This window comes from Agrilus planipennis, unplaced genomic scaffold, assembly GCF_000699045.2.
Source record: "Agrilus planipennis isolate EAB-ADULT unplaced genomic scaffold, Apla_2.0 scaffold243, whole genome shotgun sequence".
Lineage (NCBI taxonomy): Eukaryota > Metazoa > Arthropoda > Insecta > Coleoptera > Buprestidae > Agrilus > Agrilus planipennis.
Window position 1 is genome coordinate 108725 of NW_020438952.1, and position 15892 is coordinate 124616.

General features: G+C 30.1%; 2 protein-coding genes and 2 long non-coding RNA genes across 6 annotated transcripts in view; 3 read left to right on the plus strand and 1 right to left on the minus strand.

Moving 5' to 3' along the window:
- Window positions 1-2942, plus strand: part of LOC108740662 — a 5590-nt gene extending 2648 nt beyond the window's left edge. Inside the window, exon 3 of the long non-coding RNA XR_001938383.2 lies at window positions 2614-2942. This is a non-coding gene — a long non-coding RNA (uncharacterized LOC108740662). The remainder of the gene's footprint in view (window positions 1-2613) is intronic.
- Window positions 2943-4492: 1550 nt separating this feature from the next.
- Window positions 4493-5096, plus strand: LOC112904574. The gene is made up of 2 exons (XR_003231201.1): window positions 4493-4603; window positions 4672-5096. It is a non-coding gene; the product is annotated as an uncharacterized LOC112904574 (long non-coding RNA).
- Window positions 5097-5099: 3 nt separating this feature from the next.
- LOC108740661 lies at window positions 5100-8533 on the minus strand. Its single transcript, XM_025974850.1, has 7 exons — window positions 8167-8533; window positions 7815-8110; window positions 7612-7765; window positions 7395-7554; window positions 6579-7340; window positions 5591-6249; window positions 5100-5313 (listed from the first exon to the last, which is right to left on the minus strand). The coding sequence occupies exons 1-7, from the start codon at window positions 8244-8246 to the stop codon at window positions 5139-5141; spliced, it is 2286 nt and encodes a 761-aa protein (XP_025830635.1). The 5' UTR covers window positions 8247-8533; the 3' UTR covers window positions 5100-5138.
- An 811-nt stretch (window positions 8534-9344) lies between these two features.
- On the plus strand, window positions 9345-14293 carry LOC108740656 (solute carrier family 12 member 8). Of its 3 annotated transcripts, none has more exons than XM_025974851.1 (11): window positions 9345-9592; window positions 9665-9951; window positions 10065-10245; window positions 10299-10444; window positions 10497-10731; window positions 10911-11347; window positions 11510-11727; window positions 13242-13329; window positions 13398-13532; window positions 13813-13991; window positions 14050-14293. In XM_025974851.1, the coding sequence occupies exons 2-11, from the start codon at window positions 9763-9765 to the stop codon at window positions 14210-14212; spliced, it is 1971 nt and encodes a 656-aa protein (XP_025830636.1). In that variant the 5' UTR covers window positions 9345-9592; window positions 9665-9762; the 3' UTR covers window positions 14213-14293. The 3 variants fall into 3 exon arrangements, with proteins under 3 accessions (XP_025830636.1, XP_025830637.1, XP_018330556.1); XM_025974852.1 differs by having other exon boundaries at window positions 9719-9951; XM_018475054.2 differs by lacking the exon at window positions 13242-13329 and having other exon boundaries at window positions 11510-11815.
- The last annotated feature ends 1599 nt before the right edge of the window (window positions 14294-15892 follow it).

Here is a 15892-nt window from a genome sequence, read left to right on the forward strand (position 1 = left end):
GTAGAGTATTACTTAAAAGGAGTTTGTAGTTGAAATTACCGGGGTGCACTTTCAAACTTTAATTTAAAGACATCGCTTTTTATTTCTCGATAAATTAATGGGGTACACACATATAAAATTGTGGCTAAAATTTACTAATGAATATTTTAAACCCTTTTTCTGAAAACGGAGACTACTGAAAGAAGTATAACTCTTACTGCTGTCTGACGATGAGAATACTCTGCAGTACAGTGGGTTGCATATATGAAGGACTAGCAATTATGAGCAGTGTTTAAAAGAATTGAATTTAAATTATCATAATGCCTTCGCGGGAAATAAAATGAGTGCGCTGTAGTCTAATTAAAGATAGAAATGTTACAGTGTGAGTCGGAATTTGTAAGCAACTAAATTTTCGGATTTTAATAAAATAATCTAAATGTATTTAATACATCAGCAGTCTATGAAAGTAATTATGATTTTACAACACAACAGTGTTGATGTAAATGAATGTTTTTCACTTTGTTTTGTATATTTCTCTAATGTGGGCATTTTTACCTCGTATCCTGTACATTACATTTTTTTATATGATTTCTGATAAAGATGTTTATAGTTAAAAATGCGGACAAAAAACTGTTAGATTTTTTTGGGAAAATTGTTATAAATGTATAAAAATGTTAATAAACTAACAATAGTAAAGGAGATAGACGATTCTTAATCAGAAATAGCTATTGATTCAAAAGAAATGTAATGTAAAAAATTGCATGCCAATTAAAAGATAGGGAGTTTTAGTGATAAAACAAACCCTCGTAAAAAAATCGCATGCCCCTTTCGTTGGCACAAGAATGGAAAAATTAGCTGTGATTTTGAATTATTCCATATGAAAATGAAAATTTCCCATCTTTATGCCAACAAAAGGTGGTTGCTATTTTTTCGCAAGGATTTTCTAGCTAAAACATCCTTTCTTTTTACTGGCATGCAATTTGAAAACACGGACTTTTATTTTTTTTAAAGTACTTCCAAAGCAAGAGTCCATTCGAGCCCTTTTAGTGCCTACTAGGCCTTAACCTTTAACTGTTTTAACGTTACAAAAACATGCAATATGATGTCACGAAAAAACCCAATTTTTCTGAAAATAAAATTTTAATTTTTACTATGACCGGATAGCCTACATCGGTCGAGAACCTTTTTATATTTCTTATCAACCCCAGTCCCGATTTGTGGGTATTTACAATATGTACGTGTTTACATTACGTCGGATTAAATTTAAAAATTAATTTACAATTTGATGAATTAAATAGTGAAAATTTTGTACAAATGAATACATATTCTAAAATGTGTTTTTTTTTTGTAACATGAATTGATAACGTTGTGTTTCATTTTAATAGTCCTTCAAGTGATGTTTGTTCGTCTTGGTTCAATTTTTCTAATCGTATCAGTCGGTCACCGAGAAATAACTGTTTCTATTTAAGTGTGTGTGAAGATAAACTTTCTGAATGGAATACTGAATTCATTCGTTAAGAACAAAGTTTAATAGTTGGATTAACTTTCAAATTAATTTACAATTTTATGAATTAAACAGTGAAATTTTGTAGAAATGCGTACATTTGTTGTTATTATTATTATTATGCACTGTATAAATTGACATCGTACATCTACGGTTATTTCTATAGCCTTTAACATTAATCTATGACATGAATAAAATTGACATCTCGTCGCCATTTTATAATAAGCTGTTTTGCTTTCATTTTTGTGCATGTTTTTAATTATATTACATATTTTACTTAATTGAAACTTTCCTTCTTTAGTTGATAGTAAAACTAATACTTTTTTTTTGCCCATCTCTACAGATCATCTGACAAATGGGAGAGAATTAAAGTTCAGTTTGTGATGGTACTGAAATAATATCTACAATGNAAAACTGCTTTGAAAATAGTTCTAACTCATGTACTGGCCTACCCTGAATATTAACTTACCCGTAACGCAAAATGCTTTGCCTAATACAAAACTTATTATGTGTTAAATTCGTGATTTAAATACACCCATGAATACGCCATTCATATGTTAACGAAGTGTCCACATTAATATTATTTTTAATTAATTTACTTCGAAAGACTGTATTAATTTTTAGAAATTGATACAAGTAGTTAAAATACACTAAGTTTTGCAGTTTTATTGGGATAATTTTCTGTAATGGTGTATCAGTTTCTATTAATTTACGAATTAAACTGAGTTAGTATAANTAATAGCAATTCGAAAGTACTGTTAGTACTTTCGTGATTTGAAAATAGTTCTAACTCATGTACTGGCCTACCCTGAATATTAACTTACCCGTAACGCAAGATGCTTTGCCTAATGCAAAACATTATTATGTGTTAAATTCGTGATTTAAATACACCCATGAATACGCCATTCATATGTTAACGAAGTGTCCACATTAATATTATTTTTAATTAATTTGCTTCGAAAGACTGTATTAATTTTTAGAAATTGATACAAGTAGTTAAAATACACTAAGTTTTGCAGTTTTATTGGGATAATTTTCTGTAATGGTGTATCAGTTTCTATTAATTTACGAATTAAACTGAGTTAGTATAATTGAACGCACCTATCAAATCAATTATCAATGGATTATAGGTATAGAAGAAGTTTTCATCTATGGGCTTCCGGCTCGTTTCGTCTTCATTATTTACGATCATCATTTTGTCTTCGGTTTCTGAAAGGAGGACGTCACCATTTTTGCTATTCATAAATAGAAACGACACCTGAAGGTATTTAGCCCTAAAACTATTCAAATTTCATTTGATTGAGTGGAATGCGTTTCAATTTAGCATTTGATTGGTTTCAATTAGCGTTGCTTTAATTTTTTTTTATGGGAATGAGCGTGTTGGCCTCGTGCTCCAGCATAGGTCTGTTTTGGCGTTTTGCCTGTTCACTCATCTAATGTTAATTGTAATATATTCTTAGTTTATTTGAGGCTGAATAATTAGGGTTTTGTTAGAATCTTTGAATTTTGAAAACAGATTTAGAGGATGTTTGTANTTCATTAAAGCAGAAATTTTGATTTAAAACATTTAAAACTAAAAGGGTCTTCCTATTATTATTAGTTTTTGCAAAATTCACTGAGTAATTCATTAAGAAATTAAATTACCTTAGTGCAACTAAATATAATAAAAAGTTAATAGCCAAGTGGCAAATAAGTCTTTTAATTGTAAACGTAATTAATGTTAAATGGGGCCAGGAGAGGTTTATTACGCAAATTAGCACGTTTATTATACAATCATTAGCTTATAAAACCACTGTTAACAAATTGTGTATCGTTAATTTTTAGTTTTTGTAACCAGCAAAGGAAATTATAAAAATAAGATTTTGTTGTTATTTTAATATGCAAAACTACTGTCAATTAAATAAGTTTTAAATGCCTTACATGTGATTTTCTAAATTATGCGAAAATTTCGTTTTCATCTTTTCCTAAACTTCTGATAATAATACTAAAATCAAAATGTTAATCATTAATCAATCAACAGACCAAAATTCTTGTTCAATTTCAAAATCGTAACTAAATCTAGCAAAATAACATACAAATGAATTCTAATTTGTTGATATATTTCCAATTATGTATTTTAAAATGAATTTATTAGTTTGTCAAATTAAATTTTACAACTTTAGTTACACATACAATTGCTTAATATCGTTTAATTTTTGTAAAATTTTTTGTAAGTGTAGAAGCAGTTCACATTAATACGTAAATAAACAAATAAATGATTTTCTCTTTCACAAAGGTCTAATTACCTTTAATTAATGTTGTCCTTGACCTTTATGACTTTATGATGGTGCCACTCGATATGATTTCAGGGGAAAAATTATTTCACGCTTGTTACAAGTACTGTTACGTTCTGGAGTATTTCTGAAGGAATGAGGACTACTGAGAACTACTATCTATGAGGACTACACTATTCACTATAACTATATATTCACATTTACATAATTTAGTCTCACAGTAGTAGAGAATGTATTAATAAAATGTTAAAAGTAAAGCTGAAGGCCACAGAAGTTTTTACAAATGAACAAATCTATATTTAAGCAACATGTCTTTAAATTCCTTCGTATTAATGGAATTAAAAATAATTAAGGTTATATAAATATACAAAGCTAAGGTCATAGATAATAATGTAAAATTAAGGAATTTACATGTGATTGGACAAGCATGATCAGGGGTGCGTTCAGAAATGTCCCCGCGGAAGTAAAAGTTCCCTGTACCCGTTCAGAAAAACCAGAAAAGTTATCCGTAAAATGGCCGACGATTACAAAATACGTTTAGAAACTGTAGTAATTATTTCCCGTGGAAGTCTAAAATTACCGTGCTCGGTGAGTTCGGTAAAAATTACTTGTTATGTGCAGAAGGATATTTCATTCAAAATTTAAGTGCATGATTCAAATTTAATTTTCCACGGCGACATTTCAGAACGCACCCCAACATTATAGATTTGAAATATACATACTGTAGTAATTTAACTCTAATTTATAATCGGTACCATAATGTGACCATAATCTATCATAATTAATATCGTAACCATAGATATAGATATTGTATCAGTCTGCGTTCATCACTGTTGTGATTTGCTGCGTAAGTAAAACGTATTACAAAATTTGATTAATCGTAAAGTAAAATCATTAAACTATTTTAATTTACAGAAATTGATATGAAGAATACAAAGAATGCATAATAGCATTAGTTTCATCTGAGAAGGTTATGGAGTGCTTTAGATAAGGTTTATTATTTAACAACATATTGATCTAGACGTTTATCACTGGTAAATTATTTCTTGATTTTTATTTTTATTGTTTACAAAATATTTCGGTAATCATGGATAGTACCTTATCAAAGTTTACTGCAACGAGAACAACCCCTGTTAGCGAAAATGCTAAAAAACGAAAGTATACTACAACAGCAGATAGTGTAACAGATAACGTTGATAACTGGCACTCAAGTAGTAAAAAGTTTTCTCAACAACCACTTTCCACATGCAGTATAAATAATGTCAAAGAAAACAATGAAAACATAGTTCATGGTTTTAACTCTGGTTTGAGCGAATCAAATATAAAGCAGTGTATTGAAANATAGATTAATTTTAAAATTATTTCATTATCTTCTGCTAAAATTACCTCTTATTAACTGGATTCTGACAAACAGCTGTATAGTGTCCGCTATTTACAGATCCCGTATGTAAAGCAATTGCAGTCAAATTATATCTTGCTTTTCCAACAACTAAATTATCCACTGTGATGTTACATCGAGCATGATTAACACTAGTGTTGTCTCCATTTCCAAACCACCTTTTAAATTTTAAATACAAAATAATTAGTTGCTATAAGTTCATATATAACATAATTGTGTATATTTTTTTCAATCTAAATAACAAAAAAGCATCACAAGTATTTTATAAAGCTAGTAAATTCTGTTCTTTTCAGCGGCGACTTGTGGTTTGTTACATGTGCATAGTATTTTACGTGATCGCAATCAACATGCTTTTAAATGTCAATTATAAATACTTTTCTCAAAGATCTTAATTTTTAAATTCAATATATAAGAAGTAAACAGCCTTAAATGTACCTTTTTAATACAAAAATGGCCACAGCTGGATTGTGACAAATACTTTTTACTACTTTTACTTTGGGACTTTGGCATTTCTTACAAACATATCCATCAACAAACTGGGGAGCTAGCTGTTGCTTCAGTTGTTCTTCTATGGTAAACTCCCTTGAAGGAACTTCTAAGTAGAATACATTATCAACCTCATATTTATATCCAACATCTCCACAATTTTGGCATGGTTGATTAACTTGCATTTCATGATAAAAAGCTTCAATAATGTAAGAAGAAGTGCCTCCTTGGCTTTCATACCAAGCCCTCTTTATAGAAGTATTGTAATCTTTCATATTCAGCTCAAATGAAATATCTTCATGCAAATAATTAATAAGAAGTAAAATAAATTCAGAAATGTCTTCATGCCTTCCTTGGCCATATATGGGAGCATGTTTCTTAAATGTATTATAAAATTCATAAGGCTCCATACAAACCCCTGTTTTATACCACATTTCCAAGACTAAAGTGGCAAACTGGGGCATAATAACGGGATTATCATGTAAATCTTCTTTAAAAAGACCCTCCAATATATACTTTATTATTACATCAAGGTGCCTCAAACATTGAATAGCTGTACTCATATAACATGTATTTCGAATGTTCTTCAACCCCACTAAACCATATGGCTGCAATATAAAACAAATAGGCCATTGTTATATTTGTTCTTAACATAAAATTTTTTAAAAAAGCTTTTGTTTTACAACCATCAGTATGAGGGGCATTTTACCGCAAAACAGTAGCTGCCCTTGCAACAAACTCTTTTTAGACAATTTTCACTCTAAATATACAAACTCACCCCTAGTTCTTTTTCCATTAAAACATCTAAAAATTACAGTAACATTACTACTGCTACTACCAAGCAAATGCTAATTACATTAACTTCACTTGTACAATTGTTGAACTAATTAACTGAAACCACAGCATTTTTTTTTCGGAAAGTAAATATAAAAAGTACCTTTTCCGGAGATCCTTCAGGAATTAAATTTTGAGTGCCTTTCCACCAAGTTAAGGGTTTGGTACTTCTATCAATAAGGGGTTTAGATTTTGTGAAAGTTATTTTATTACTATCAATCATTTTATTAGAACTTATAAGGTCTGGTTTAGGTGCCTGACGCACTTGTTGCAATCGTCGTCTCCTCTCTTCTTCATACACTTTTGACCTCATTTCCATGTGTTTATCAACATCTTTTTCAAGTTTGGTAATTTCTTCAAGATTCTCATTAGGTATTGTTTTATTTAAAGTAAATGGGTTAACTAAATGATCCCGTTCTTTCTTTAATTTAACTTCCAAGTTGTATAGTGCCTTTAATTTATCTTCTTCTTCCATCTTTTGATTAAGTATGTTAGTAACATTATTTTTATTATTTTCTATCTCCAGTTTCCTATCCAAATTAGCTAAATTCTTTTCAGCAATAAGTAACTGTTCCTGCAATTGTCTATTTTTTTCCAAAACCTTCTTATTTTCCTCAATAATAATTTTTATAGTTTCAGGAGAAATTTCATCTTCTGTCCCTGCTCGTTCTTGTTTCATCCTGTGGATATCGTTTTCAGTAGGATAATCTACACTTTCTAAATCAAGTATATCCTCAAGATCATCATTGTATTGGTTCAACAAAAGGTGAACATCTTTACAATAGGTTGGGTATCTATCTGCAAATTCTCTATAACCACCCTCTAATATCACAGGACCAATTTTATATCTTCTTGCAGGATCCCACTAAAATAAAATAACTAAGTTATTACTTAGTTTAATAAAGACACAGCATTTTACCTCAGTCATTATAACACGTAATTGATGAGCTTTTGAAGCTTCATAAGTATCTGCAGTTATTGTTGCATCAATTATTATAACGCAATCAAACTTATCCCTCTCTTCCCAGAAACTCATATACTCATTAGCAATTTTTTGTGTCAATACATTGGCTGACATGCTAAACACATTAGTAAAAGCTAACTTTAAAATAAGTTAGAAAATTATGGATACCTACCCTAAATTGATACTATCTTCTGATATGTTTATACATTTAAAACATATCAAATGACTGGCATTAAAATCATCTGTACTGCGAATATCAATCCCTAATAAATTCAAATTGTCCTGTTTCAAGGCACGGTATATTTCATCACAGGTCACAAACAATTCTACAAGAGTTTTTGTTAGAATAAATAAAATAAAAAAATATGTACATACTGTTTAAATACATAGGTAGCATTTTCTCTTCTTTTTTATCTTGACTAACACCCTTAGGAACTGCAATTGCTTGTTTATGATACATAGCTTTTAATTCATCTTTCAACTTATTCAACTGTAATTCAGCAGTGTTTACTTCCTTTTCTAAAATTAACTTTTCGAACTTTTCATCACGACTTATTTTTAATAGTTGTTCATACACTTTAAGAAATCGGTATAATAATATGAATGTTCTTTCAGCATCTAATGGGTCATTTTGACTGGTTTTGTACAACAGTTTTGCTGTTTGTCGTAACCTTAAACATCAGTTCATGTACTTTATTTACAATTTTAAATGTGAAGGAATACTTACATTTCTGGATTTTTGTTATACTTATATGCATCCCCTTTTGAGGCATATTCAATTAAAGCATCTAATGTTTTAACCAACATTGTGGAATAAGTAATATTGTTGGTGTTCTATCCCACAAAACCGACGATATTCTCTAATTGGAGACAACAATTTAAAACTAAATTGAGCAATTGTTTCTTTCCTTTTGTATATTAATTACGAATATGTTTTAAGAAATGCCGAAAACTTTTATTAGTACGCTTTAATTTGAATAAACATTCTTTGACATCAAAAACAATAGACTAAAGGGATTCTTTTTAATGTTTTTTTTACTCAAATATTAAAATATATTAAAAGAATAAAATGTCACTTATTTATGGTCATACATCTAGTCATAGATATTTATGGTTATGTTCCATAGACAAGGTTATGTTGGGTAAGAAGGGTATGATCTTATGCATTGGGTATAATCATAGACAAATTAAATCGAGGGTGCGTTCAGAAATATCCCCCTGGAAATAAAAAATTTCTAAACGCATTCAGACAGAGCTGAAATGTTATCCATTACCAACAATTACCTAAATGTGTTGGGAAAATAGAAACCTAAATTTATTGTATCCTGTGGAACTCTGTTAAAAAAATGACGTATTTTAATCTAGTGTGAGACTTCATTAAGGACATTCCCGAAATTTTCCCCAGGGACTTGAACCCCTCACATTCTTCACCTATAGATTAATAGCAATTTGGAACAAAGATTGGTGTTGGTGTTGACCATCTTGTAATTATTTAGTGAGCGTGGTTGTTTAATATTTGTTCGAAATTAATTAATTATGATAATGGGACTACGATAGGAAAAGACAACACTCACGAATTTAGATTAGGTTTTTCCACTCATTCGTACATAATTCATTTGTTGACTTTTACATTGGGGTTGGTCAGATTCTTTTTTTTTATTTTTCCGTAATTTTTCGTACACTAAAATTAATATCTAGTCATTATGGGTATGTTGTTATTTTTTCCAAATAAAGTACAAAATTAATTATTAAAGTTTGTTTCATTTTTCCATTTTATTCTGTTTCATTCTAATAAGTAATTTTGTATGTATGATTGATAACTTGTTGCAATCATATTAATAGGTTGCAATGATGTTGAACGCATGTTGCAATTATTCATCAGTGATTCACTTCTTATATATGATTCACTTGCTTGGTTGCATCCAGTAGTGATGACCTGATGACATATTTGCTTTATAAATATTCTAAAATAATTATTGAATTAAAAAGTTGAAATACGTTAATTAAAATAAGATTGTTATAAACTTTATACTACAATGTAAAGTATGTAATAAGCTTGGTAGTGTGTGAAAGATGGACTGTTATTATTGTGTAGTGCTGTTACCGCTATTAGTTGGTCATATTCATAATCATATTTCAAATGTTTTAAGTCAGTAAGTGTTGTTATCGAAGATTGAATAAGAAAATATCAAATTTTATGCTGATAAAATTACTGATATTTTTAGATACGTTATCAATTAATAACATCTCATAAGGTTTAAGCATGTATTCTGCTTCAGATGTTTTAAATAGGTACTAAATATTGCAAAGCAGACTATATCAAATGGAAGCAAGTAGCTCTGAAAATAGAAATAGAAGTGATTTAGATTGGTCACGTTATGGATTAGGGGCAGAAAGTTCAGCTCGTGCAAGGAGCAATACAACTGGTTTTGTTGATTTAAGCAGTTCAAATGATTATGGCATCGGGGGACACCAAGCATCTGGAGCAAATGAGTTATTTGCAGAGGAGCAAGTGTGTTCCTTAATTAGTTTTATTTTTATCGTATAGTAAATGCCACTACTTTGTTTATGTATGAACTAACAGAAAGTATATTTAAATTAATTATATAAAATTATTATTTGCAGGGGGATGTACCATGGTGGAAATCAAACTTTTTTATTTCCCAGCCAGTCCTATTTGGAACGTGGGATGGTGTGTTTACATCTTGCATGATTAATATTTTTGGTGTAATTGTATTTCTCAGGTCCGGATGGATTGTTGGACAAGCAGGTGTAATTAGTGCTGTTCTTATAGTCCTATCATCTGGTAAATTTTATCTATTTTTTTTTATTCTTTTGATATAAATACTTCTCTTTCAGTTTTTACAGCTTTAATATCAGTTTTATCAGCTGTTGGAATTTGTGAAAGATGTAGAGTAGAAAGTGGTGGTGTATATTTCTTAATTGCCCATGTTTTGGGTTCAAGATTTGGTGGATCACTTGGTCTTTTGTATTGCTTTGGTCAAGTAAGTTTTGTACACAATTATTAATAAACAAACAAATATTCATAATTTATAGGCAGTTGGTTGTGCACTAAATGTTCTTGGATTTGGGGAATCAATGGCAGGTTTAATAGGATTAGAAAATTCTACTTGGGCTACCAGGGGTATTGCAAGTGCAGCTGTTTTATTCCTAGGCATTATTAATATTGCTGGTGTCAAGTGGGTTATTAAGTTGCAGTTTGTTTTGTTGCTTATTCTTCTTTTGGCTGGCTTAGACTTCATGGTTGGAAGCTTTGTTCATACTGATCCAGGTTAATAAATAAAAACAATTATGCTTATAACTTGAAATTAATTTTTTTTGAGATATACATATATTAACTATTTTAATTAGTTTTAAATCAAATTTCCTAAATAATATGTTTTGGTAATAAAAAAAAGATTATAAAAGTTTTAAACATATGAACAGTAGTAAAACAATTTTTTAATTTAGAAAACGGATTCGAAGGTTGGCTAACAGGAAATTTAGGTCGCAATGTTTGGTCTGACTATAAGAATGGATATAGTTGGTTTACAGTGTTTGGTGTTTTCTTTCCCACAATAACTGGTGTGCTTGCGGGTATTAACATGAGTGGAGATTTGAGAGTACCTTCAACAAACATTCCCAATGGGACTTTGGCTGCCATTACTACAGGAACATTTTTGTACCTTGTATTTGTATTTTTTTTGGGAGCTACATGTACCCGTGAAGTTTTATTAACAAATTTCATGATAGCTGAAAAGGTTTCAGCTGTAAGTGTCTTGCTTTTAGCGGGACTTTATGTAGCTTCAATGTCAAGTTGTTTAGGAGCAATGTATGGCACACCAAGAGTACTACAATCCATTGCCCTTGAAAATGTCATACCAGGAATGGGTGCTTTAGGAATGGGTGTAAGTAACTTTGTGTATTTTTATTGACAAATCAACTTCTTTTATAAATACATACCCACCTATATTTTTATTTGTAATATCATACTTACAGTGATGCTATTGATCTATTAGTGCTAGTAGTAGTATTTACAGTATATATATTTAGATGTAACTTTCTTTCAGAGGGGACCAAATAAGGTGCCTTTATATGCATTAGCTGTAACAGCCACAGTTACTTTGACTTTTATATTAATAGGAGAAATAAATACATTGGCCCCAGTTGTAACTATGCCATTTCTTCTCACTTATGCCAGTATAGACTACGCTTATTTTGCGTTAGCGCAAACTTTCGATATTCAACATCAAAAAGAGCAACGTTTTTGTAACCCTAAAACTATGAGATCGTCAAGTAGAAGTGAGTCACTCAATGGGGATGTAAATGATTTGGATAATTTATTTCCCGAAAGAGTACAACATAGAAATATACAGGTATTTATAAATTTAACTAATTGTACTATAAAAGTATTGTTGTTGTTTAATTCGTATTTTTCTTATAGAAAGATGTTAGTTGTTCTACTACTAGTACTACAGATNATACTAGGAAAATTTTGATGGTATGCATTTATTTTATAAAAAACAATAAGGTACTTCTGAAATATGTTGTACTGCAATTAGCTAATTTCTTAATTTCATTCGTTTAATGTTTAAAAAATTCAAATTCTTGCCCGTTTGGTCGAATTTTATTATGCCATAGGAATGCGATAAGCCCACAAGCTAACATTATCGTGAAGTTAAGTAAATATCAATGCTTTTATAATTGTTTAGACTATTTTTGTTTTGTTGGTCGTGTTCTTTTTATTTAACCGTGTATTTACGTTGTCAAAGTATGAAATTCGAAGAAATTTAACATTCTTGTCATAATATGCAGTTTGAGATCCCTAAATCAGATGAGTTGGTTGACGTAAAGTAACTTGAAGTAATGTTTATTTAGGATTTACGTAAGAAATCTTCCGGTTTCATTACGTATAAATTAAAGCATATAAAACATATTAATTTGCTTAAAATGATCAAACTATAGCTACAGTAAAATACGTTATATTTTGCATTTATTAATCAATCAAGTTACGGGTCAAACCCTGATAATACATAAAAAATTAGAAATAAAAGTAATCCCTTGGGCTTAGCTATTTAGTTGATCTTAAAAGTGTCTTATACACTTTTCGTGAGTCTACTCTAGCGTTACTTCCTTTCAGACAGGGTACAGTGGGTTATCTGGAATAGGAGCAATAGGCGACTGCCCAGCTTGCCTTGGCGAAATCTGTCCGATCTTTTCTATCAAAACTATTAGTATTTGTCGTTAGTCCTTGTAATTGCACTATTTGCTTTCAGGTAACCGAAGAAGACGAAGACAACTAGTTTAGTTTTTATTGTATTTTCTTTGAAATTTCATATGTTATCTTGTCTTTCTTATACAGGTATTTTGTTTATTACTTTATGAACTGTTATATTATGTAATTGTAACTTAGAATGATAGTTAAAATGTTTCTAAATTGATCTTTCGGCATAAATGTTAAAATTAAATTAAATATTTGTTTATTTGGGTGGATAGGGCGGCTCTAAGGGGAGATGCGGAGGCCACAGAGGGTTAGGGAGACTTTTCTCCTTTATCTTGTGTTGAAATGGTAATATAACAGTTCGTAAGTACTATAAAATTTTCTAATGCATATAAATGTGATTTGTGTTCTTTCTCTTACAGGTATTTTCTTTTTACTCTGTAAACTGTTAATTATTTTCCTGTTTTTGTAATTGTGTTCACTTTAGAAACTGTTATTAATAAAATACGATATATGTATATTATGTATTATACTATTACATGAGATAAATAATTAACAGNTTGTAACCCTAAAACTATGAGATCGTCAAGTAGAAGTGAGTCACTCAATGGGGATGTAAATGATTTGGATAATTTATTTCCCGAAAGAGTACAACATAGAAATATACAGGTATTTATAAATTTAACTAATTGTACTATAAAAGTATTGTTGTTGTTTAATTCGTATTTTTCTTATAGAAAGATGTTAGTTGTTCTACTACTAGTACTACAGATGATAGTGAAACAACCCCAATTGCCTTTAAGCAGCAAGTGCATTCAAAATCTAAAAATTGGTATTCTTGTTTATGTAATCGATGGCTTTCACTTTTTGGGGTATGTATATTAACAATATTACTTCCCAAAGTTAAGTTAATTTTATAAACTACACATTTTTTTAAAAATTAATAGTAAGTTGCTTAAGCTTCTACAACTTCGAAATTTTGCTGTGTTTAGTATTTTCCGATAAAAATGGTAAACTAGATAAACAACAGAATGCCTTCTTAATGTATAATAATTTCTCGGCGTCTGAACAGAAATACTTAGTCTTTTATTTTAATTATGGTATACTACTAGTTAAACTTTAAGATACTAATTAAGCATCGTTTTATTTCAGTTAGTAGTTAAATGCGTTATTATGTTTCTCGTTCACTGGGCGTACGCTATAGTATGCGTTGTAGCAGTCTTTTTAGTGTGGCTTTACATTGGAACCGCAAATCCTGCAGTAAAGCCTGGAATATCATCTGATTTTCACTTTTTTAGGTGGTTAAAAAACGTATTACTAAAATGTTGCGGGTAATTTTTTAAATGTACTTTATTTTAGTCGTGATTTTGAGAATCCATTGTGTTTTAGAAAACGAGTTACTGAATATGAACAAATTGTAGTAACACCAACACATCCTGGTCTAAATGTGACCTCAACACAATTAAACGAAGACAATGAAGACTTTGCATATCGAAGAAGATATCACCAATCTGCCACAGTTCATGGTCATATGGTCGCTGTTGATGACTAATCACATTTTTCACGTGCAACTAGTAAACTTTAAAACTGTATTTTTATACGTATTTGATAAAAACCAAGTGAGTTTTTGTAAAAAATTTTTGTAAGTGTAGAAGCAGTACGTCCGCGTACATTATATGTAAATAAACAAATAAATGATTTTCTCTTTCACAAAAGTCTAATTACCGTTAATTAATGTTGTCGCTTGCCTTTATGGCTTTATGGTGGTGTCAATTGATATGATTTGAGCAGAAAAATTACTTCAAGCTTATTACAAGTATTCTTAAGATCTGATCATAGATAATAGATCTACAAAGGGTCTGATCATGATCTGATGCACTTCCGGAGGATGAGGGCACAGTATAAACCTAATAGAGTTTATACTGTGATGAGGGTATGAGAACTACCATAGAGGACTACACTCACAGATAGGAGACTACACTATATATTATAACAATATATTCAGAAGTAAATAATTTAATCTCATAATAGTAGAGAATATGATAATAAAATATAAGTTGCATCGGGTCTTTTTCAAAAAACAACTTTTGAATTTTCCATGACTTTTCGACTAACCCTCGTATTTGGCTCAAAACTGAAAATTTTCATAAATTTCAACATTTGTATTAGGAGAGCATAAGTTGAATCGGGTCTTGTTTCATGTTCAAAAATAAAGCGCGGGATTAACTTCAGCTTTCTTTCAAATTGTTTAGCTCCTGAACACACGATGGCTCTGCTTATTTTCAAAACTTGACACACATACCGTTCTCTTTTTACAAACATTCCTTTCTTTTTACAGTATTTGTGCTATTTTATTCTTTACTGTTGTTAAAGGCTGAGAATAAAATTAAAAAGGCATACTTTATTGATTTATTTAAATACCAAAGAATGATAATACAATGAAAATACATTTATTATTTAGAAATACAATTTACATTTATTATAACAAAGTACAAATTTATTTCAAATAACAACAGATAAACATAAACAAAATGTCTAAGATATAATACAATTTAACGACTTATAAAAGTTGAAAATAAAATACCTGTAAGAGATACAATAAAATTTCAAAGCAAATACAATAAAAAACATCATATTCCCTAAATAAACAGTCATATCATTATTATTTAAATGCAAAATTAGGTAGAAAAAAGTCTCCCTAACCCTCTGTGGCCTCCGCATCTCCCCTTATAGCCACCCTATCCACCCAAATGGATTTTAATACACATTTAATTTAATTTGAACATTTATGCCAAAAGATCAATTTAGAAACATTTTAACTATCATTCTAAGTTACAATTACATAATATAAGAGTTTATAAAGTAACAAACAAAGTACCTGTAAGAGAAAGACAAGAAAACACATGAAATTTCAAAGAAAATACAATAAAAAGCAAACAATACGATGTCTTCGTCTTCTTGAGTTACCTGAAAGCAAATAGTGCTATTACAAGGACTAACGACAAATACTAATAGCTTTGGTAGAAAAGATCGGACAGATTTCGCCAAGGCAAGCTGGGCAGTCGCCTATTGCTCCTATTCCAGATAACCCACTGTACCCCGTCTGAAAGGAAGTAACGCTAGAGTAGACTCGCGAAAAGTGTATAAGACACTTTTAAGATCAACTAAATAGCTAAGCCCAAGGGAAGTCGTTCGGGGAGGCCCTCCCTAATTCCACAAGGGTGAGAAGAAA